A 22275-nucleotide genomic window follows, 5' to 3' on the forward strand; every position below is an offset into this window, starting at 1 on the left:
AAAGCTAGTGCCTCTTCTACCATTGCTCCCATAAAGCTTCTACTCTGCTAGGTATTTCTGGAAGCAATGCAGTCTTTCTTCCATTCATTTGTAGGCTACAACAAACAGGTTACCTAAAAACAGGTCCTTCCTGGTTGCTAAGCCTTCCTATGAAGACTCTGCAAACACTAACAGAAATTCATAGGTACAGTGTAGATAGTGCCTTCCTTTCAGCTTATTCTAGCCAAAACACCAAAGAAAACCTTATGTAGTTAGTTTACTTCAACTTTATTTTTGCCATTGCATCCCTAAGATCAAGAGACATTCACATTTAAAAAAAGAGAGGGGCGCCTGGGTGGCTCAGCTGGCTAAGCACCTGACTTCGGCTCAGGTCACGATCTAGCAGTTCATTGAATTCGAACCCCACATTGGGCTCTGCACTGACAATGCAAAGCCTACTTCAGGTCCTGTCTCCCTCTCTGCCCCTCCCCTGCTCTCTCTCTCTCTCTCTCTCAAAAATAAACATTAAAAGAGAGAGAGTGAGACAGAGATAGACTCTCACATGAGTTTGTCTCTTAAATTTAGAGCTCTCACAAAGGACCATCTACGATCCAATTTACAAGTTATCCTCATGATATCAACTTAACTTTTTATTTTTAAGCCATTAAATGTGTTTGGGCTGGAAGATGTAACTATTCTAAAAGGAAAGCCCCTTTGGATGCGACCACAGGAACATTCCGGCAATGAGAGACAGCAAGCACATGACAGAAATTAGATATAAAATCCCAAGTCCTGGGGTGCCTGGGTGGCTCGATCAGTTAAGCATCTGACTCTTGATTTCGGCTCAGGTCATGATCTCACAGTTTGTGGGATCAAGCCCTGCGTCAGACTCTGAACCGACAGCATGCAGCCTGCTTGGGATTCTTTCTCTCTCTGCCCTTCCCCTGCACATGCTCTCTCTCTCAAAATAAATAAAATTAGAATAAACAACAACAACAAACAAAACACCAACCCAAAGCCCTTACCTTTGCTCTGAGGAGGGTTTTGGCTCCTATCCCTTAGGACATTGATTTCATAGACAGCACCATACTGTTCAAAGAGTTCCCTCAAGTCCTTCTCAGACCAGGTTCTTGGAACCTGGCCCACAAACATCTTGATAGCATCAAGATCCGGTTGGTCTGGGTGGTCCAGGGTGCCGTTCATTTTCTTTGAGCTGCATAAAACAAAATATAGCTTCTATTATGCATTCATGGTGCTTTCCAGGGAGATGTTTCTTTTCTTTAGAGATCTCAACTACTTCCTAAAAAAGTCGGGAGAAAGAATTCTACTTCTTTTCACTATAGTCATTCAATTTACCAGAGTTCTCTGGTCTTCCCCTTAGCCATGGCCATGCTTTCCATTAGATCCCAAACTGAAGTCACCATTCTGATTAGGGCATTCTGGGTTTGAACTAAGTAATCAAATGTCACTCAATCCTTGTCTAGCCTGAGAATTCTTGTAAGAACCTAAGAGGCAAACTTCCTAAAGCAAGTTTTAGTGGTTTTGAAACACAGTTAACAAAACTCTTAAAAATGTGCATAAAAATCACAATGGACTGTTGATTAGTGGGTAAGATGCAGGACTCCCCACGTATACAATGACAGGTGACAAATCTTTTTTCAGCAGATGTTAGAACAAAGCACTTGATTTCCAAGGCCTAAGCTAAGAACAGAACAGAAAGAATGTCAGCCTTTGAATGTTGCTGTCTCAGTCCTCGACCCAGTGCTCTTAAGTCATGCTTCCAAGACCAAAACAAAGCTTCGCCTTTTAAACTTTCACAAATGATTGTTATATAGACAATGACAACACCATCCTAGGGTTTTTTGTTTCTGAGTTATCCAACTTACTACTAGTTCTCTAAGACTGTACCAGTTAATTCCCTTACCAAGTAAACCATTACAACATCCACAAACTCTCGCAATCCTATCACATCAAACTTGTAACACTCCTGCTTTAATACCTTCATTTTAACCCTCCCACTGCCAAGAACCTAGAGGGATTCCTGGACCACAAATGTTTCCACTCAGAATGAATCAAAGTCCTCCTCCTACCACTGTAGCTCAAGACTGTATCTTAGCATTTATCACAACCATTAACACCTTAAGTTCCAAACAGCCAGCATGGCTAACTTTTCTGTTAGTGCATGCTTAATACAGAAATCACTTCATCATATTCAAATTTGCCACGTCCTCGGGGCGCCTGGGTGGTTCCATCGGTTAAGCGTCCGACTTCAGCTCAGGTCATGATCTCTCAGTTTATGAGTTCGAGCCCCGCGACTGGCTCTGTGCTGACAGCTCAGAGCCTGGAGCCTGCTTCCGATTCTGTGTCCCCCTGTCTCTTGGCCCCTCCCTTACTCATGCTCTGTCTCTCTCTGTCTCTCAATAATAAATAAATGTTTAAAAAAAACAACAAATTTGCCACGTCCTAATATCAACCCTAAATAAAACACTAGTTTCCTTTAAAGGAAAAACAACAGTTTTTCTACCAGTGCTATCTTCTGAACAATATTTGAAGATACTTGAGAATGCTCGATCTATGAAGGTGGTTTAACCTCTGTATTTTAATTCCTACTTTTAACTGAACACCCACAGGAACTATTTACATATTGCCTTGGCTGAATCTAGTACTAAATATCAAAAGCTGTAAGGCAAATGGCATATAGACCAACTCTTGCTACTATGTCTGGAAAGGTTTCCCCTTGTTCTTTCAGGTAAATTTAGTCTGTTTCGTCAGGACTCAAACAGTACTAAATTTCCCCCTTCATTATAGTATTTACCACCTTTTAGCATAATCTGCCTATATCTAGCTCTCCCAATTAGACTGAGAGTTCCTTGAAGGCAGAAACTGTTTTGTTTGCTATTCATTCTTACAGTCACACCTGGCATAGCACCTGGTTCAAAGTAAGTCCTCAGATGTGTGGGATGGGAGGAATTTCTTGTTCTCAACAATTCCCCCTTTAATTTAAGCAACTAATCCTGATAAAAATGAACACTGTGCACAAAGAGGGCTCACAAAGAGCAGCTGTTATCTCCTGTGATTATTTGTCACCAGATCAATCTACCCCAAGTGTTTTGAAATGCATTATTTTATTGGTTTTCCTTTAGTTTTGAATTACTAAATTCAGGTTGTTGTAAAAATATAATGGGGCTCAGTCGGTTAAGCATCTGACTTTGGCTCAGGTCATGATCTTGCAGTTCATGGGTTCGAGCCCCATGTCTGGCTCTGTGCCGACAGCTCAGAGCCTGGAGCCAGCTTTAGATTCTTTATCTTCCTCTCCCCCTAGCTCACACTCTCTCTCAAAGATAAACATTTATATATATATTTATATAGATGAAACGTAGTTGCTTTTAGAAGGTAATCCCAATGTTCTAACAAACCACGCTATGATTAAAAAAAAAACAAAAACAAAAAAAAAAACAAAACCCTATGACTAACAAACAATGGCTGTCGCTCCCAACAACCTGCATCTAACAAGTTTAATTACCAGTTTTAATATCATTTTATTAAAATGTTGCTGGTCTTTAATATTTCCATCCTAGGGAGGGTTAAAGGGTTAACACAGAACCCCCAAATGGTGCTCAGAATATGTTTTGATAAGAATGTTGACACTACTTTTGAAAAGAGGCAGGGGTTTACTGATTTGTAATTATATTGGAGGCAAACACTCTGTCCGTTCCTTCTGTATTTGTGTGCCATTTCTAAATTTTCTACATCACTGTTTAGTGCAAAAGAATCATCAATAATCAACATATATGAATTACGGTTTATTTAAAAGTTCAGTGGAGACTCAGCATTCTAGATGAATACTCTCCCTTTCTCTCTTTACTCTCCAAATCCTTCTCCATTTCTTCACATCCACCTACTCCATGAACCACCCTTTCCCTCTGTATATACCAATTCATTAGCCAGAAGAATCTTCTGGACCAGTGCTATTCAAAGTGCCAAGGACCAGGGAAAATCTGCAAATTTAACCCTTTAGAAACTCCCTCCCCCAGACCCCCATTTGTAGAGAGACAGCAAGCAGGGAAGGGGCAGAGAGGAAAGAAAGAATCCCAAGCAGGTCCCTCACTGTCAGTGCAGAGCCCGATGCAGGGCTCGAACTCATGGACTGTGAGATCATGACCTGAGCTGAAGTCAAGAGTCGGCCACTTAACCCACTGAGCCACCCAGGTGCCCCACCCTTTAGAAACTTTTATAGAAGCTGAACTAGGTAACTTTATGATACAAAATGCAAGCTTACACTTTATTATCTTGTCTTCCTACTTGACTGTTTTTATTGTATTTTAGAAGTCAGGTCGTGACAGGCTTAGGACATGGTTCTTCACCAGTCTGAGAAGCACTTCTAGAGCACAGCAAATTACCAGGCCATGTTGAAGATGCTGTGGACATCATGTAACCGGAATGTTGCACTGACTTATTCTTTCCTCTAATAAATCCTGGGCACTTATACAGTTATACAGGCCAGACACTATGTGAAATGTGGTATATATTGGTGAATAAGGAAAACATCATTATAAACTTTTATTGTGTCAGAGGAAATGAACAACAATGTTCTTCCATCCTCAACTTCCTCACGTATCTCCAGCATGCATGTTGTCCTTAGAAGTAACCACTGCACAAAAAAGTCACCTGGGAACAAGACTCTCAGTGTGATATGCCAAGGACCCCACGTCATCAAGGTGTGGCATTTACTCTACATATCACTAAAAACACTCTCAAATGTGTGCCTTACCTCCCCATTGATGGAGAGCTCCTCAGAGTCAGTGATCATGAATTACTGATATTTATTATGCCTACTCAAGAACCAATGAATTCAGCAGCCCCCTGGAGAAGTACCTATACTATCCCTGTCATTCTTAAGAAGCAAGTCTATGGATATTCTTATCCTCTGTGAAATTAGTGACCTGGGAGCAGGGTGGGAGAGAGGAAAAGCAGGGAATGAGGGAAGCAAGGAAGGAAGAAGAGAGATAAGGAGGCAGCAAGTGTTTTAGGGGAGAGGCATGGCACCAACCACCTTGTTTTACATTTCTGCTTCTAGCAGCAACTAGCAAATCATTAAAAATGAGAAAATGTGAAAAATCAGGACCAGAGGCTGCCTTGTCTACCTGGATTCTTGATGGAACATGCTATAGGAAAGTAAAAAAGAGAACCATTTTGGAAGAGAAACAGGAGAGACAAAACTAAGAGCTTCATTTTCAAAGCACACATTTGTTCAGAATTCTTAAACCCTCTCTTCTTTCTCTTATCTCCCTCTCAAAACTTCCTGGCCCCAGGCCCAGCTCAGGGGGGCAGAGTTAATGTCTTGTCCCACTTTTTCCCCACCCCCTGGCTCCACCTAACTATACCAGTGGGGTGAACCTTAACCCAACAAACTGATCTACCGGGTAGCCAGAAATCTAAGACCTATGCTTAAAACAGAAAGGCCTGGCCAATCAAGCTCCTTACGGCTTGGCTTTACCGAGCAAGACAATAGCCACTGGCCACATGTGGTTACTGCATAGGATAAGGAGAGGCAGAGAACATTTTTATCATCACAGAAAGCTCTATGGCACAGAACACTGCTCTACAGAACCTGGAACTGGTTAACAGAAACAGGCAGTGACGAAGTCAGAATTCGGGAAGCTGCAAGCAGAGACAGCCTAAGGTGACAAGGTAAAAGGGCAGTGGCAAGAGATAAGAGAGGTCATGCTACAACATCAACATCGATGAAGCCTGAAAACATGATGCCAAGTGAAAGAAGCCAATCACAAAAAGCTACACATTGTGTGATTCCATTTATATGAAATTTCCAGGATAGACCAATCTATAAAGATAGAAAGCAGGTTAGCAGTTGCCTAGGAATGGGAACTGGGGGTGCAGGAGGATGACTGCTAATGGGTACCAGATTTCTTCTTGGGGTGATCAAAGTGTTCTGGAATTAGACAGCGGAGGCAGTTGTGCAACTGTGTGGACACAGTAAAAATCACTGAATTATGCATTTAAAAGGATAAATTTTATGTTATGTGACTTATATCTTAATCTGAGAGACAAAGAGAGATGGAGCAAGAAAACGGGATGGAAGGGAGAATGGCAAGGCAAAGCCATGCTGCAATCAAGCAGCAGCACGTGCAGTGAGGACAAGAGAACGTGTGTCCTGGGTCAGAAAGAAAGGATTTTCTAAGTCTTCCAGAAAGTTCCTAATTACATTACAGTCCAGCCCATGTGTGCCCTTACAAACAAACCCTTTCACATATGCTAGCTCCAGTGGGTATCTGTTCTTTGCAGCCAAACAGGCTGGCAAATACTACCTTTACATCTGCTCAAAAATCAATTCCTTGGGTGGGAACAAAATGAGTAAAGGAGATTAATAAATACAAATCTCCAGTTAATTAAGTCATGGGGATGTAATGTACAGCATGGGAATATAATAAATAAAACTATTAACTTTGCAGGTGACAACAGACTTACTGTCATGACCACTTCACAACGTACACAAATGTCAAATCACTGTGCTGCATACCTGAAACTAATATAATACTGTATGTCAACTATACCTCAATAATTTAAAAATTAATTCCCAAAACCTTTCATTACTCATTTTTTTCCACTCAACCCTTCTCATTACCTGTTGACCTCCATTTGTTCATTATACAAACAGAAAAATTTTGGATACTTACCAATCCCCAAGAGCCATAAATATTTGTTGCTTCCCAATCTTCAGCCACCACCCACCCCTACCAGGTCCCTCTGGCTCAGATACTGTGCTGTGGAAAACTGGCACAGAAGAACATCAGAATAAAAAGGACCCAGAAACACTGGCCTGAGTTACTTACCAACTGTTCTCTAGTGAGACAAAATTGTACGTATTCTGGAAGGAAGGAATTTCCTTTTGGATAAAGGGAGATCTTCCTGTTAGTTGGGATGTTAGGTACTAGAAAAAGCTCTTAATAAAGGTTAAGTCACCTTTCAACAACTAAACAGGCTAACAATGCCTGTGAAGGTTTTCAGCCTTCTTCCCTGAGAAATGGAGATAACACCTAGAGACCTTATTTCAGTAATTATCTTTAATTATTAAAAACAAACAAACCTCACAGGGCTTATCATTCATTCAACTGTATTTCCTAACCTCCTACTATGTGCCAGATACTACACACTCGAGGGGCTATAGAAGGGGACTGAGCAGTACCTGTCCTGAAGGTGATGGCACCAAACAAGTGGAAGAACACAACTATAAGGACCTACAAATATTTTCACAGATGCTTAAAAGTTCTGTGGGGGGAAAAAATGGGTATGATGGTTTTATTGTATTTGGAGGAGGAGGGCAGGGACTTAAGCTGAATGGACAAAGGGGCTGGAAACAGTGCTGTATAGAATGGAGTGATGTGAAAATGGTAAGAACTCAGAAAAAAGAGAAGAAGGTAAGATAACATTAGGTAAAAAAAGGACTTGAGAAACTTAGGGGAGAGTACACATTTTAAAAGATTAGAAAAAAAGAGAGAAAACATTAGAAAATCACTGAGAATAAACAGATACATTGGAAAGATGCCCTGAAGAGCTTTTCTTGTGATACTAACAGGCTTGGACTTTATTCCAAGATTCTTTTTTTAAGGTTTATTTATTTTTGAAGGAGAGAGACAGAGTGAGAGCAGGGGAGGGGCAGAGAGAGAGGGAGACACAGAATCTGAAGCAGGCTCCAGGCTCTGAGCTGTCAGCACGGAGCACAACATGGAGCCCGAACTCACAAACTGTTAAGATCATGACCCGAGCTGAAGTCGGATGCTTAACGAACTGAGCCACCCAGGCCCCGCTATTACAAGATTTTTAAACAAGGAAGTGATCAGACTGGTCTTTTAAAGACAACTGACAATACAGAGGATGAAATAAAAGTGGGGAAATAAAGAGATTTTTGCACAAACTAGCTCCTAAGATTAGGGCCCAGTCTCAGGCAATGCTGAAAAATTTGGGGGCAGAACCCACTAGAAATTGGAGATAACCCAATGAAAAAGATGAGGAAAAGAAGTTACTGATCCCTCTTAGGTTCTAGTACAGTCATTTTGGGAAAGTGTTTTTGCACGGGGAAGTTCAGGGGACATTTGGGGGAAAAATACAGAGATGTGAGAATCAGAAAAGCAATCGGTACCCCCTTAAGCCAAGGGAAAGCTAAAAGCGACTGAGCTACAACTCCTAGAGAACACCCATTTCCTAGGGTACAAGCAAAGTAAGAGAAACCAGGGAAGCTGAAGAGTAGTCACAGCAGAATCAAGGACACTGTTAAAAGTAAGAATAGGAACTACAGTTCAGGTCCCCAGCCCTTCCACAGCTCCTCCAGCCATTCTTCTCTTTTGCAGGAAATTTTGAAATAGATACATTGCTAGATCACATTACTGGGCAAAATCACTTGAGAGAGAAAACTACTGATGTCAAGTCTCCTGCTAAAGAGTACGAATTAAAAGAAGGGCTGAGAACCCAACAAAAATGTGGCAAACACACCATTCTCACGAACTTTCTTCTTCCCAAATCTGTGTTTTGGTATATGGTGCCCATGAGAATGGGCCCAAACACTTGCAATAATGAAAGAAGGCGATGGGTACCTGCTCAATGACACCTGAGGCAGCCTGGTCTAGGGGGCAAAAATAAAAAGATTATCATTAAACTTGATTTGAGGTCCAAAGCCTACACCAATTGTCCTCAGGCAAGTCAGTTACAGCCTCTCAACTGTTTCTCATCTGTAAACAGAGGCAACAGCCTGTGCCCAATTAACCTCCCAAAGCTTTTGAGAAGATGGAAGACTAAAACAAAGGCAAACATACTTGGGAAAACATGCTCCAACCGCGTGCTCCCTGATCACCTCTGACAGAATGACCTGTATTCAGTCCATTAGCTCTCAAACTTCAGTGTGCATGAAAACCACATGGGGCATTGCTAAAATACAGATTCTGGGGCCTTTTTCTAACATCAGAATATCTGGGCATGGGTCCAGGAATCAGCATTTTCACGTTCCAGGTGACTTTCATGCAGTGTTCCGTGATCCAGACTTCATGGGATACTGAATTAGTTTAACCTCTTGAAATATGAGAGAGCAGGCTGAGGAAAAATACTGTATCTAAGGACTGAACAAAGGCGGTGGCAAAACAGAGAGAAACTGTTACAATGAAAGATAATTTGAGCCACAAAGTCCTAGTTCTAGGGACATATATCTGGTATGTGGGAGTATTTTGATAATATATATTAAGTCTTTATGATGGCATTGATTTCACCTGTTATCTACAGCTATAACAAAATTTTAGCAGTAAAGAGCTTGCATAAAAAGACAAACCTAAATTACCATTATTTTGGACACTACAGAGAAGGCATAACATCTGTATCAAATGAGTGAGCCAGCTAACTTTGAGGTCCCCCAAACTATTCCACAGAGAACTGTTCAAAAATCTGCTATCATCCACACCCGTTACAGATAATCCCAAGGTAGATGGATTTCCAACGGAGGGCTATACTGAAGGACTTAGACTACTGCCTGTTATCTAGGGAATATTCTACCATTTAATATTCTTGGCTTTGAATAACCTAAGGCTCATCTGCTTGAGGTTTCAAGATACTTTGAAACCTAGTTTAATTAACTGAAAACAAGAGTTAGAAATGTGTTCTTCACGAAGTTCAGAATTCAGGTTCCCTGAAGCTACAACTCAGGACCAGGTTAGCATTTTAGCTGTGTACAATGATAATGTCACTTACTAAACAGTATTTTAAACTGATTAGATTTCTTGTTCCCATGTTGAAAATTTGGGCAAACTGCCAATCAAAATTGATACAGTTTTGCTGAGGAGGGGAGGGGAAGAGCACACATCTGACATCCCTGAAATCATGTGTTGTGCTGCATTTTCAGTTTGACTAGGAAAAAATCAGGGCCCAGGGATACAGTTTAGATGCCAATACAGCATTCTGCATACATTACTAAATACACTCTAGTAACCTGTCTCCACTGTGACATGAGTCTAAGAATTTGATGTAAATAAATAAATCCCAAAAGATCGTTTGAAATTGCATACCCAACACAAAGCAGTAAAACTAAGGTTTAAAAAAAAAAAATGCGTTGGAATCTATCACATGGGGAAACACTACAGCTTGCTTGAAGGGACTGGAGCCAGCACACTTGAGTTGATGTTGCTGCTCATATATCAAATGTACCCTTTTGTACAGAACTTAGCTACAGCCCCAAGGAAATCAGTAGTAAGGAGACAGAATCAGAGTACAATAGAAAATAATAATACTGTGGACTTTGGCTTCCTCACCCAATTTTTTTCTTCCCTCTTTTAGGGAAAGGGACCAGTTTTACCAAATAACAAAGAAAACAGCCCAGTTCCTCTGCTTATGATAAAAATTAGACAACAAAAATACTTACACAGGACTGGAATTCAAAGAGCAATGATCCACCATCATTTCTGGAAGGAAATCCAACTTAAACGCAGCCATCACCTCACTCTCCCCTTCAGAAGCCAATGATATTAACTTGCTGCACTTGTCTGATCCACAAATACACACAGCTTTAGCTTCCTGGGCCCCACAAAAAACACAAAGTGGAAACAGGAGCTCAGGGAAACCAGCAATAAGTGCCACAGAAACAGGCAGGACTGGGGAGGGGAAAGGGAGTACTGGATTAAAAGGGGGATGTGAGCATGTGAAGGGAGGCTCAGCCCGGCACACAATGAAAGTGCTGATGCGCCAGGCTGGGTTTGTGTGATTTTCCCTGGCGAAGCAGTACTAAGTGCACTGTCAGATAAATAGAGTGTCAGATCCATGAAGATAGCAGTGGCTAACAGAGCAGAAGTAACACTAACTTGTTTCACATCTTCAAACTCCTTTCTGCAAATCAGGTTTTGAGGGGCCCCAAGGCCTGAAACTACCTGAAGCAAAAAAAGAAAAGAAAAAAGAAAAAAGAAAAGAAAGAAAAGAAAAGAAAAGAAAAGAAAGGAAAGGAAGGAAGAAAGAAAAAAAAGCTCACCTCATGTGGTCTGAAAATGTTTTTGGAAGGAAAAACTAGGCTGTTGGCCTTGGTTTAAACTTAGTTTTCCATGTGCCAAAGGCAGCAATGAGCACAGTGCTGGGTCCACACTAACCTCAGAATAGTCACATAAGTAGTGGTTCAGACCATCGGAAGCAGGCCAGAGGCAAGCTGGCTAAAGAACTGGTCACCAAAAACTTAAACTGTTCACATACTACCACTTGCACTGGACCAACCTTGATTTCTTAATGGTGCGGAGAGCAGAGTGGTTACCTAATGGTTCCTCATCAGAATGAAGGACTTTTTAAAAATTCCTGCTTCAGTGATACTCATTAGGTGGCACAGGGAAAATTTCTTTACCCTGAATCTTATTTTGCCAGAAAATTTAAAAAGTAAAAATGAAAATGGGATAGTAATATTCTGCCTTCTGATAGAGTACTAGGAAATCATGTCTTTTCTGTTGTTTGACCTTTCCAGAGAAACAAAAAACCAAAAACCATCAGAGTGATGATGAAAAAGAACAGGGACCCACCAGGAACACACACTCAAATGTAAGGGAAGGACGGAGGAATGCAATCTTAGTCTCTTCATTCTCCGTCCTCCTTTAAACTGATGTTAAAACCAAGATTAATAAATGCACACATAAAAATTCTATTATGGGTGAGCAGTGGAAATGGATATACTTAGCAGTCGAGGCAGATGTGGCGCTCCCGTTCTCAATTTAGCTTCCCATCCTCCAGACAACAAGTGGTGGCATTTCAATATTTAGGCAGTGACTCTAAAACTATGTCTCTGAAGGCTCCCAAGCTGCACAGGCCTTCTTTCCCATTTTTATCATTAGCATTGCCTTACCTCAAAGATTTCACTTCACTCAAGCTCAGTTCACAACACAGGGAATTTTGAAAAAAGGAAGTTATGTTCAGCCTGTAAAGAGGTAAACAAATGAACTCCTAAACGTATAGCGTTACTTAAAAACAAAAATCATGAAAGGCAACATGTCACTGTATGGGCCTAAATGTTCTAGACTGGCTAACAGTGCCTGACCCCTATCTGCATCCAACCAAGGAACTGTGTCTTCTGTTCGAACATGCAAACATAACCATCCAAAAGTTAGAACTAGAATAGCAGCTAACTGCTTTTGTATTTTGTCAGAGACCCTGGCTCCTGTAGAGACACAAGCGGCAGGAGCTGTCTTCCATCCTGCTAAAGGAGGAAGCCAACCCAGACTGCAGTGAGAGGAGACTGCAACTGGCACATGGCACACGGGTTGCCAGGCGCTGACTGCCGGACAGGCAGGAGACAGTAACCCTAGCTGGGACTGGTTAAGTTACTGGTTAGGTTTGTCCTAGTTTCTCCTATGCACACTGGAGCTGATCACATGCTTCTTCCTACAGAAAGCTATCAGGACCAACAAGTAACTTTGTGAGGTCAGTCAACAACCAAAATTGGGTTCTTTTTAGTTCAAGGATTCTTTTAAAAAGGAAATCAACAAATTTTAAGATAATCTCACTGGTTACTGTTATGCTTTTATTATTCACTAAAAATATTATCTAATTCAATTTCTATTTTAATCAGAATCACATGCATAACAAGAGAGCATTTAATGGGGAAGAGTTTACTGAGCAGCCAGGCACTGCTCAGCATACTGTAAAGATGTGCCCTCCTTAAGTAATTTTTGTCAAGCCAAAGCTTGAAAATCACCGGTTTAGAGTAACGTTTTAAAATCCATTTTATGATGTATAAGGCAAGACTGCTTTAAGAACTTAAAAGATGGAAATATTATTACATGAAGGAGGGCACTTCTCTTTAGGCAGGTCACAAGAGTCATCTCAGTATAATAAAATTCAACATGCTTGTGGGAAAAGAAAGTACAGAAATTAATCATAAGTCACAATTTTAGAAAAGGATTACAAAGTTAAATGATGATAAAAACAATTATTCAAATACAAAAATGCAGGTGTTAAGGGGAAATTAAAAAGAATTAGCAGTTATTCACAGAAAACTGCCTGTAAGTTGTTTTTAAATTTCTGATTCAGAAACACATTCCAAGCTTTTCCCACAAAGGATGCATTAGAAATAAAGAGATGGCAGGAACGGTTATAACCAATGGTCTGCTACAAGAGGTAACTTTCCCTCAGTCCCTTTTTACCGTGTGTCCTCTCATTATGAGTTTATACACTCAAGGTTTCCTCTTCTTTCCCTTGTGGTCTTAGTTTTCTTTGCTTTGAATATTCTCTACTTCTTTTCTAAGGGCAACAATTCAAAGCCCAATGATGTTAGGGTAGGGGCAATCAGCCTGCCATAACATTAAGAACCAAAATCATTAAAACTGATCAGTAGATAAGGGAAACCCTTTAAAGAACAGCACAGCCTGCATTTAGAACATCAGAGTGGAATAAACAGTTTAAAAACTGGACTAGAAGTGCCAGAAATCACAGCAGTCGTTTCGTCAAAAGAGTGAAAGAGCAAAGAAAAGCATAGTTGAGCAAAAAGGCCCAGGTGGCACATGCGAACGTCAGGCTGTCTATCTTGACTGACATAACCAGGGAGGAGTTCAATGACAAGTGAAGGGATTTTATACTTCTAGCTCAATAATCTAAATGTGTTTTGAAGGACAAAAATGTGAAGTCTGGTTATATGAGCACAGAGGAAATTAGAGCTTACTGCCAAATTATAAAACAGAACCTATGTCATTAAAAATCACCATCAGTGTATATGAGAAAAGTGTAATAATCTACGAAAAAGTCATAACCTCAGACAGTTAAGTGGACTGGGTATTTCCCCCCAAAGCTTCTGGTAGTTAGAGGATAGAAAGGTTGTAGAAAAGAAGTAAGCAACTGATACCACTTGAAAATAACCAACCACACTTAGAATTTTTAGCTTAAAACCTTTATGGGCTTGAATTTCACTTCAAAAATTGAGTACTTCTAATATGATCAATTGGGAGCCTCCCAGAGCTCCCAATCCAGTACTTTGCATAGGCAAAAATATACTGCTCTGCCCCTCCCCTGTGTGCACTCTCTCTCCCAAAAATAAACATTTAAAAATACTTTTTTAAATTAACATAAAAGGGGAGCCTGGGTGGCTCAGTCAGTTAAGTGGCCGACTTCACTTTGGCTCAGGTCATGATCTCACAGTTCATGGGTTCGAGCCCCTTGTCCAGCTCTGTGCTGACAGCTCAGAGCCTGGAGCCTGCTTCAGATTTTGTGTCTCCCTCTCTCTCTGCCCCTCCCCTGCTCTCGCTCTGGCTCTCTATCTCTCAAAAACAGATAAACATTAAAAAAAAATTTTTTTTTTAAATTATACTGACCAATTTATGTAATCATCTACTTGACATCTCACTTTGTGGGAGCTTTCTGTAAAAATGTGGCAGTTAATTTTTTAAAATGTTTTTTGATAGGCAACTCTTCATGCCCATGGGTCCTGTCCCTGTGCTTTAATAAAATCACCTTTTTGCACAAAAGCCCAAAACCTCTGAGTTTCCAATAAAAGTCTAGACAATGAAAAAATTTCTGACCTCGGGATGGGGGAGTTTAAATGTTGTAAAACATTTTTTTCTATTTCAAATCTATAATCACTGTAAGGCAAAAAGCACCAAGTTTAGTCATTGTTGTATGCAAATTGGTTTGATATTAAAATGATCATTTATGGTATACTGAGAGGATACGACAAGGCTAACAGGGGAAAACGAACCCCTTTTTTGAAATCTAAAAACTTTACCATTTCCTCTACTGCCTCCTCCCCCAATCAGTGTCAAAGATAATGACTAGCAGGAAGATCCTCTTCTGTGCTTAGTTTTGTTGGCAAAAGTATAAACTCAAAGCCTCCCCTTGGAGTTTCTGAAACTAACCCTGACCTAATAAAACTGTCCTGTCAAATTGTGACCACCCTTCAAATCAGGTCGTATTTTCAGATCCCAAATTGGTTCTGGAATTTAGTGTAATTCTTAGTTTGTAACAATATACTACATAACTTTAAACTTTATTTCAGCTCCAGTGGTGATTAAAAAATCAGTATGTTGAACAAATTCTGATTCCAGGTGGGTAGTATTTGTGTGGAATCCACTAAGTTCTGTCCTCATCCTTATTCTGGTTTACTCAGGGTCTTCCAGTTTGAACTGGAATGGGGAAAGAAAGTTAGCCGGGTAGCTGCTGTGTGTACAAACACACACACGCACGCACGCACGCGCGACTAGGCAACAGCTAGTTCAAGTGGGAGATAAGCCTGCTTTGGGAAATAGCTAAGGAGAAAGTTGAGAAAGAGAAAGAAAATATTTCTAGCCTCCTAGGAATAGGAAATTACACCCCATAATATAGGAAAAAAGCCATCACCTTTCTGAATGCAACGTTTTCAAATCTGCACAACAGGCCTCATGCAAGAAGGTTAAAGAGATGACCATAGAGCACACTCATCCAGCAGTTAGCCCATACCTGTGGCTTTACACCTCTCTGGACTATGTCTTCACTCTAAAAAACCAAGGAAAGAAAAATAAGTGGACCATGCCTACACTTCTCATAATACCAGAAATGTAGTTTCTTTCCAAAGAAATGCCCCCCTTTGTCACCATGGCTGAGGATTTAAAAAAACAAAGAAAAAAGGGGGGGGGCACCTGGGTGGCTCAGTCAGTTGGGCATCCGACTTCAGCTCAAGTCACGATCTCGCGATTCGTGAGTTCGAGCCCCGTGTCAGTCTCTGTGCTGACGGCTCGGAGCCTGCTTCAGATTCTGTGTCTCCCTCTCTCTCTGCTTTTCCCCTGCTCACATACTGTCTCTCTCTCTCTCTCTCTCTCTTTCTCAAAAATAATTTTAAAAATTAAAAAAAAGATAAAAGAACTCCTTCTCCCTCTCCCATTGTTAAAGTACACAATACCTTAAAATATAAATTGCATTTAACATCTCAAAGTTAATTTTAAAACACCATCAATTTAAAAGATGGGAAAGTAAAAGTACTAAAAGACTTAATACAGGTTTGTCCCTAAATATCACAACAAATAGCAAAACAAGGACCAGAACTTATGAGGCTGAATTTCAGTACATTTAGGTCACAAAAAATCTCATTTTTAGCATCTGCTTTTGGATGAGAAACTACGAGAGAGCTAAAGGCTATATAATTCTTTTAGCAATTAAGGGTCATGTTATTAATGTGGAGAGACCACGCTATTTCCCCAAAGCAACCTTCCTGAATAGGCAGGTACCAGGCATAAAACTCTTCAAAGGCAACTAAGTTCCTGTCTGTATAAATGCATCTCAGTGGCCCTAGGGCGGTGGTGAACCACTGAAACCAAAAAAAATCAGAAGACGGGGAAGTTAATTGAAGCTAAAAGCAAACAGACGAACCACAAAACCGATTTGATTTATTTTTAAACATTATCGAACAATCTTGCAAGTAAAGATTGATTCTATAAAGAAAGCTGCCCAAATTCCTACAAACTTTCATGTCCACCCCTGCCGGCTATACTTCTGTCTGGCCCTGGGTAAAGACAGAGAACTGCCAAAAGTCATCAAGGATGAAGTCTACTTCGGAAAGTAAGAATTCTGAAAGACAAAGTGAAAACCAGAGCTATGAGACACTGCACCCTACCTACCCTTCCTAAAGACAAAGAGGTTCCTGGTCCAAATAGGTGCTTAAGTACTTAATTTGACTTTTCATATGGATCTAATTGGTTTCCAATTATGCTAATGAAGTAGTGATGCCTCCAATCATTTTAAGGCAAAATCCAGATTAACAAAAAAACTTCTAAAAGCATTTTACTTGGACCTGCCTACATCATCAAAAATTATTAAGAGGAAAGGAACTTACATTTACTAAGTTCACAATACCTCACTTAATCCTGTATCATTATCATCATTTAAGGTGGGGACTACTCTAAGGATTTAGATGCTAAAATAATCTGCACAAGGGATTCTAACCCCAATGTGACCAGTATCTAGGAGGTACAAACTTTTACTGGGACAGTGTGTCTTGAGAAGGCTCTGGAATAGCAGTTACTACCTTGGACGGTAGAGAACAGGCTGAAGTCCTACTTGTTCATTTTATTCTAGAAGAGGTAAAGGGCAAAGAAAAGACCAGAGAGTCACGTTTCCCAAAATGTCATATGAAACGTGCACGAACAGTTGAGAAACACTGCTGTTGTGTGAAGCTGTTAGACCAGACTCAGGCTGCATCCTAGCTGGGGAATCTCCAGAGGCAGAGAGCAAAAGAGAGGCCTGAGATCATTACGAAGGGCCAATGTATAAAAGAGTGAGAGACACACGTCTAGGTCCCAGAAAACAAAGCAGCCCTAAAAGGGTTAAGGAACACCCTAATTGCCTAGCCAAGAGAAAAAAGAAAAAAGAAAAAAAAATTCTTTAAAGAAACAAACACATTAGTAGATATTAATCGCCCTACTCCTAAGTCATCAAAGACTTCATAAAGGAAAACTCAAACACCCAAAAAAGGATCAGCACTCTCTTCCTCCACACAGATCCTTGTCACTTGAAGAAAGACGGTGGGAAGCTTAATACACAAGAAGGTATATTCTTTAAAAGCTTTGCCTTCCCAGTTTTGCTTTTCCTACATATTGTTGCCTTGTCTGTCAGAAAACAAATGCTTTGGGAAGAGAGGAAAGCTGAATGGAACCTAAAAGCGTTAGGTTTGTTTTCCATATCTTTCATTTCTGTGGGGAACCAAACAAAATGCCTAAGCTCTGTGAGGAAGCCTGGACTGCATTTGTCCTGTACCTCCTTGGAGCTCCACAGAAGTCTTTAAGATAATCTCCACCTTTCTCAATCACCATAAGGGGAGGTATAAAGCAGTTCCAAAGAGAGGTGAAAAAGAGTTAAGGGGGGAAAGGAACACCAATGGCAGGATGGTGGGTGGTGGTGCACAAGGCAACAGAGGAAAGAAGGATGAAGAGCAAGCTAGCTCTGAGGAAAACAAGCAGTATTCACCTACTTGTGACATGTTAACCTGTTCAAAACATGACTTCCTATGAAATTTTAAAACTGCACTTAGCAAGTCAGTGGTACAGGGAACTCTAAAAGGCAAACTACCTACTGCACAATTTCCCCAAGGAAGGATACAATTATATTTGGTTTTGGAATATATCTTGGAATTCATATGATCTTGCCATGTTTTAAAGATGCAGTCATTGGGGCACCTAGCTGGCTCAGGCAGGACAGCATGGGACTCTTGATCTCGGGGTTGTGAGTTTGAGCCCCACGCTGGGTGTAGAGATTAATTAAACAAACAAACAAGCAAGCAAGCAAATAAAAAGATCCAAGAATGAATGAACACCATTACCTCTCTGGACTGATATAAAAGCCCTCAGATCTCCTACATGCCTTCCTTAGGACAGGCAAGATCATGAACCCTTTTCTCTTTCTTTCTCAGAATTTTCTGTTGGCCTATAGAGCCTGTATGTTTAGTAAGCGACAAAACAGTGTCCTTCCCAGAAGGATGGCCACTGCCTCACTCACCATCAGCAACTCTTACTAGTATGCACAGAATAACAAACTCTAGATACAGGGGCTGGCAGCAGGCACAGTAATGCTCATTGACCTACATACGAACTGAACTCATGACCTTGGCCTCATTAGTATGACTCACCAACTCAACAATTGTTAGTAAATGCCCTTGATACCTTGAAAACTTTTTTCATAAAAGGCTGGGAACTAATGAAGAACTGAACAACTATTCAGATTAGAGACTTCCAAATGTTTTTAAAGGCGTAAGTGTTTCTTCCCTAAACATAAAAGTGAAGCTATTCAGGTTGTAGACAGAGGTGGGTAAGGTAGGCCCCACCTTTTGCCTTTCCTGTCCTCACGGTAACCCCAAATCTCCTGGAAAATATGAAAAAAGGCCTGGATAATTCAATATAATAGATAATTCACCAATTTTATTATCCAGTTTTGAGATGAATAGTTTTTTGAACAGATTTTTCTAGCTTTAGAATCTAAAAGATTACCAGAAATCAAGGAGCTTCCAATGCCATCAATGGTAAATAAATATGTGCATCCTTGGGTTGACAAAATATAGTATTTAAGATTTGCAAACCTTGGGGCACCTGGCTGGCTCAGTCAGTAGAGCATGCAACTCTTGATCTCAGGGTCGTGACTTGGCACAGAGCTTACTTTAATTAAAAAAAAAAAACAAAAAAAAAAACTGGAGGCGGGGGCAGGAGAAGTAACTGTGAACCTCATTACCTAGAAGTAGTGAGAAATGTCCAGACATTTTATAAACTGGCAATGATTTTTTTTTTCATTTTAAATGTTTTTATTTATTTTTACAAGAGAGTGAGTGAGAGGGGAAGGGTCAGAGAGAGAGAGGGAGACGGGATCTGAAGCAGGCTCCACGCTGACAGTAGAGAGCCTGATGCGGAGCTTGAAGTCACAAATCCTGAGATCATGACCTGAGCCAAAGTCGGATGCTTAACTGACTGAGCCACCCAAGCACCCCTAAAGTAGCAATAATTTTAAGAGGTAACATTTTTTTGAGCCCTTACTGTATGCCATACAGTGTTTTGGGTGCTTTATATTTAATCCTCATACCCAGTCTATCTCCATTTACAGATGAGAAGACACACAAAGAAATAAAATAACTCTCAAGATCACGAGAATCCAGGCAATGAAGAAGCTGAAATATAAAGTCAGGCAGCTGGACCCCTGGGTGAAAGACTGACTCAAGTTAAAACTGTCCACAGGGGCGCCTGGGTGGCGCAGTCGGTTAAGCGGCCGACTTCAGCCAGGTCACGATCTCGCGGTCCGTGAGTTCGAGCCCCGCATCGGGCTCTGGGCTGATGGCTCAGAGCCTGGAGCCTGTTTCCGATTCTGTGTCTCCCTCTCTCTCTGCCCCTCCCCGTTCATGCTCTGTCTCTCTCTGTCCCAAAAATAAATAAAAAACGTTGAAAAAAAAATTAAAAAACAAAAAAAAACAAAAAAAAAAAACTGTCCACAATGAAGATCATGCACACAGGCCACAGAAAAGACCTCAAATGAGGAGGACTATAAAGTTGAGTCTGACCATTTTTTAATGGCAAATCTTCTAAGCAGGTAAATATCCAAAGTCTCAACTGTCACAAGAGAAATACAATTAAGTGAAAACTTCCTGCTGTTAATCAGCAGATGTGGGCAAGTTCATCAACATCTTGATGTGTCAGCTTCCTCACCTGTAAAATAAGAGGACTTAACTACATACCCCCATAGGAACCAAATGGATGCCCAGAATACAACCAAGCTACTGTACACATTTCTAACTGAAGAGGAAAGAGACCATAGGAATTACTAAGGAAAACTGAGCTCTTTTAAAAAATGTCTGTTACCTTTTAGACTGCTTTGCAATACTCTTGCTTCTTTCTTTTTCCTATTATATGGCTGGTTCAATAAAAAGTTTGGGTTTAGTGCACCGGTAAACTGCATATCTGTCTCACCCTTGTATCCTACAAAGTCAAGTAACCAGATAAAAAGATCAACTGAGAAACTTTCCTGGCTAGCCCAGCTCATCATGATGCAAAACTCCACCAGTAACCGGTGCTAGAACCCAGTAGAGTTTGCCTGGTACTCCAATCTACCTGAATTCCTTAGGAACCTGTCGCAGGGAACAGTTGCCACCAGACTGTAATCCAGGATCCTGGACACATACACCACAACTAACAGTAGATAGAATCTAACGTTAAATGAAATAAAATGTGTGAAAGCACGCAGCAACAAATAGGTGGCCCAAGACTGAACGCAGAGAAACCATTAATTGTATCTCTCATATGTAACCTGTAGGTGGTTAGGTGGATTAAATAGGTACGCTGAAGCGCACAATAAATTCCCTGCTAGTCCCTCATCCCCAGAGTATCACCTTCTATTGTAATAAACGTCTCTATGTTGAACAGTCCAGGCCCTGCACTACATCAGGCTTAGTTCTGACTTGTCTAGATTAGTAGGGATAAAACTTAACACTTTCTCTGTGGGATCTAGAAAAATCATTTTCCCCCTTGTAAACACTTGCTCTGTGGCTACCATTTCCATGATTTAGGCTTAAGTTTGGGGCTTCTGACTCTTTAGTGACTGAATCATCTATGTGTATTCCTTTTTCCTGATCCTGGTAGAGAAATTTATGAACAGATCTCAATCTCATCTCCTTCTCCACTGGCCAGTATGCGCTCTTTAGCGGTAACAATTTTTTCCAGCTTTAAAAAACTGTGGTCAAAAACACATACATAAAAGTTACCCTCTCAACCGGTTTTCAGTTGTACAGATGAGTATGTTAATATTATTGTGCAACATGGAAACAATTTTTTTTTTAACTTTCCTTTTCCATCAAGATTCTTAATCTGGGGCCCTCACATCTCTTCAAAATCCACGTATGGGCTATGGGGAAAGGCAGGTCTATGAACACTACCCTATGATTTTTTTTGTTACACTGCATAAAAACAGACACAGGAGGCTCCCTGAAGAGAGAATCCACAGCTCTCCTCAGGTGTCTAAAGGGCTCATGATTGTTAGAATAGTCCCTTCTGACTTTCCTTGCTGCAAGGTGACAAAAAAGTTTGTCAAAGCCCAGATCTGATGTCATCTGCGTGATCCTGAATGAGTCACTTTTTTCTGGTCCTCAGTTTCCCGATCTGTAAAACTATATGACAGCACTAGATTAATCCAGATTATCACTAAATCATCTAAAAACAGAATTCTGGGGCACCTGGCTGGCTCAGTCAGTGGTCATGTGACTTGATCTCAGGGTTGTGACTTCAAGGCTCACAATGGGTACAGAGGTTGCTTAAAAAATAAAATCTTTGGGGCGCCTGGGTGGCGCAGTCGGTTAAGCGTCCGACTTCAGCCAGGTCACGATCTCGCGGTCCGTGAGTTCAAGCCCCGCGTCAGGCTCTGGGCTGATGGCTCAGAGCCTGGAGCCTGTTTCCAATTCTGTGTCTCCCTCTCTCTCTGCCCCTCCCCCCCCCCCGCCCCCGTTCATGCTCTGTCTCTCTCTGTCCCAAAAATAAATAAACGAAAAAAAAAAAAAAGCATAATTCTATTTTCTCCAAACTGATTTTACAAAGTAATCCAAATTCTAGTTTAGTCCCTACTACATGTGGGATACACCTGAGAAAAATTATGTGTAAACCTCATTTCTAAATTTTTGCTAATAAAATATTTCCTTTTTTTTTTTTTTACGTTATTTTATTTTATTTTAGAGAGAGACAGAGTGCAAGCGGGGGAGGGACAGGAGAGGGGGAGACAGAATCTGAAGCAGGCTCCAGGCTCTGAGCTGTCAGCACAAGCCTGATGCGGGGCTTGAACTCACGAACTGCTGAC

At 40.8% G+C, this 22275-nt stretch overlaps 1 protein-coding gene across 15 annotated transcripts in view; it reads right to left on the minus strand.

The window, feature by feature from the left end:
- The window catches only part of CELF1 (CUGBP Elav-like family member 1), a 75155-nt gene that overhangs the window by 21148 nt on the left and 31732 nt on the right, over nucleotides 1-22275 (minus strand). For 5 of the 15 annotated variants that reach the window (XM_047824135.1, XM_047824133.1, XM_047824134.1 and 2 more), the window contains exons 1-2: nucleotides 10397-10548; nucleotides 1005-1192 (exon numbers count right to left, since the gene is read on the minus strand). In XM_047824135.1, coding sequence (XP_047680091.1) covers nucleotides 1005-1192; nucleotides 10397-10467 — 259 coding nt within the window. In that variant the 5' untranslated portion in view covers nucleotides 10468-10548. Of the gene's footprint in view, nucleotides 1-1004; nucleotides 1193-10396; nucleotides 10549-11848; nucleotides 11921-15327; nucleotides 15463-22275 lie in introns of those variants that run through there. The other 10 variants (XM_047824141.1, XM_047824142.1, XM_047824137.1 and 7 more) reach the window with 9 other exon arrangements.

This window comes from Prionailurus viverrinus, chromosome D1, assembly GCF_022837055.1.
Source record: "Prionailurus viverrinus isolate Anna chromosome D1, UM_Priviv_1.0, whole genome shotgun sequence".
NCBI lineage: Eukaryota > Metazoa > Chordata > Mammalia > Carnivora > Felidae > Prionailurus > Prionailurus viverrinus.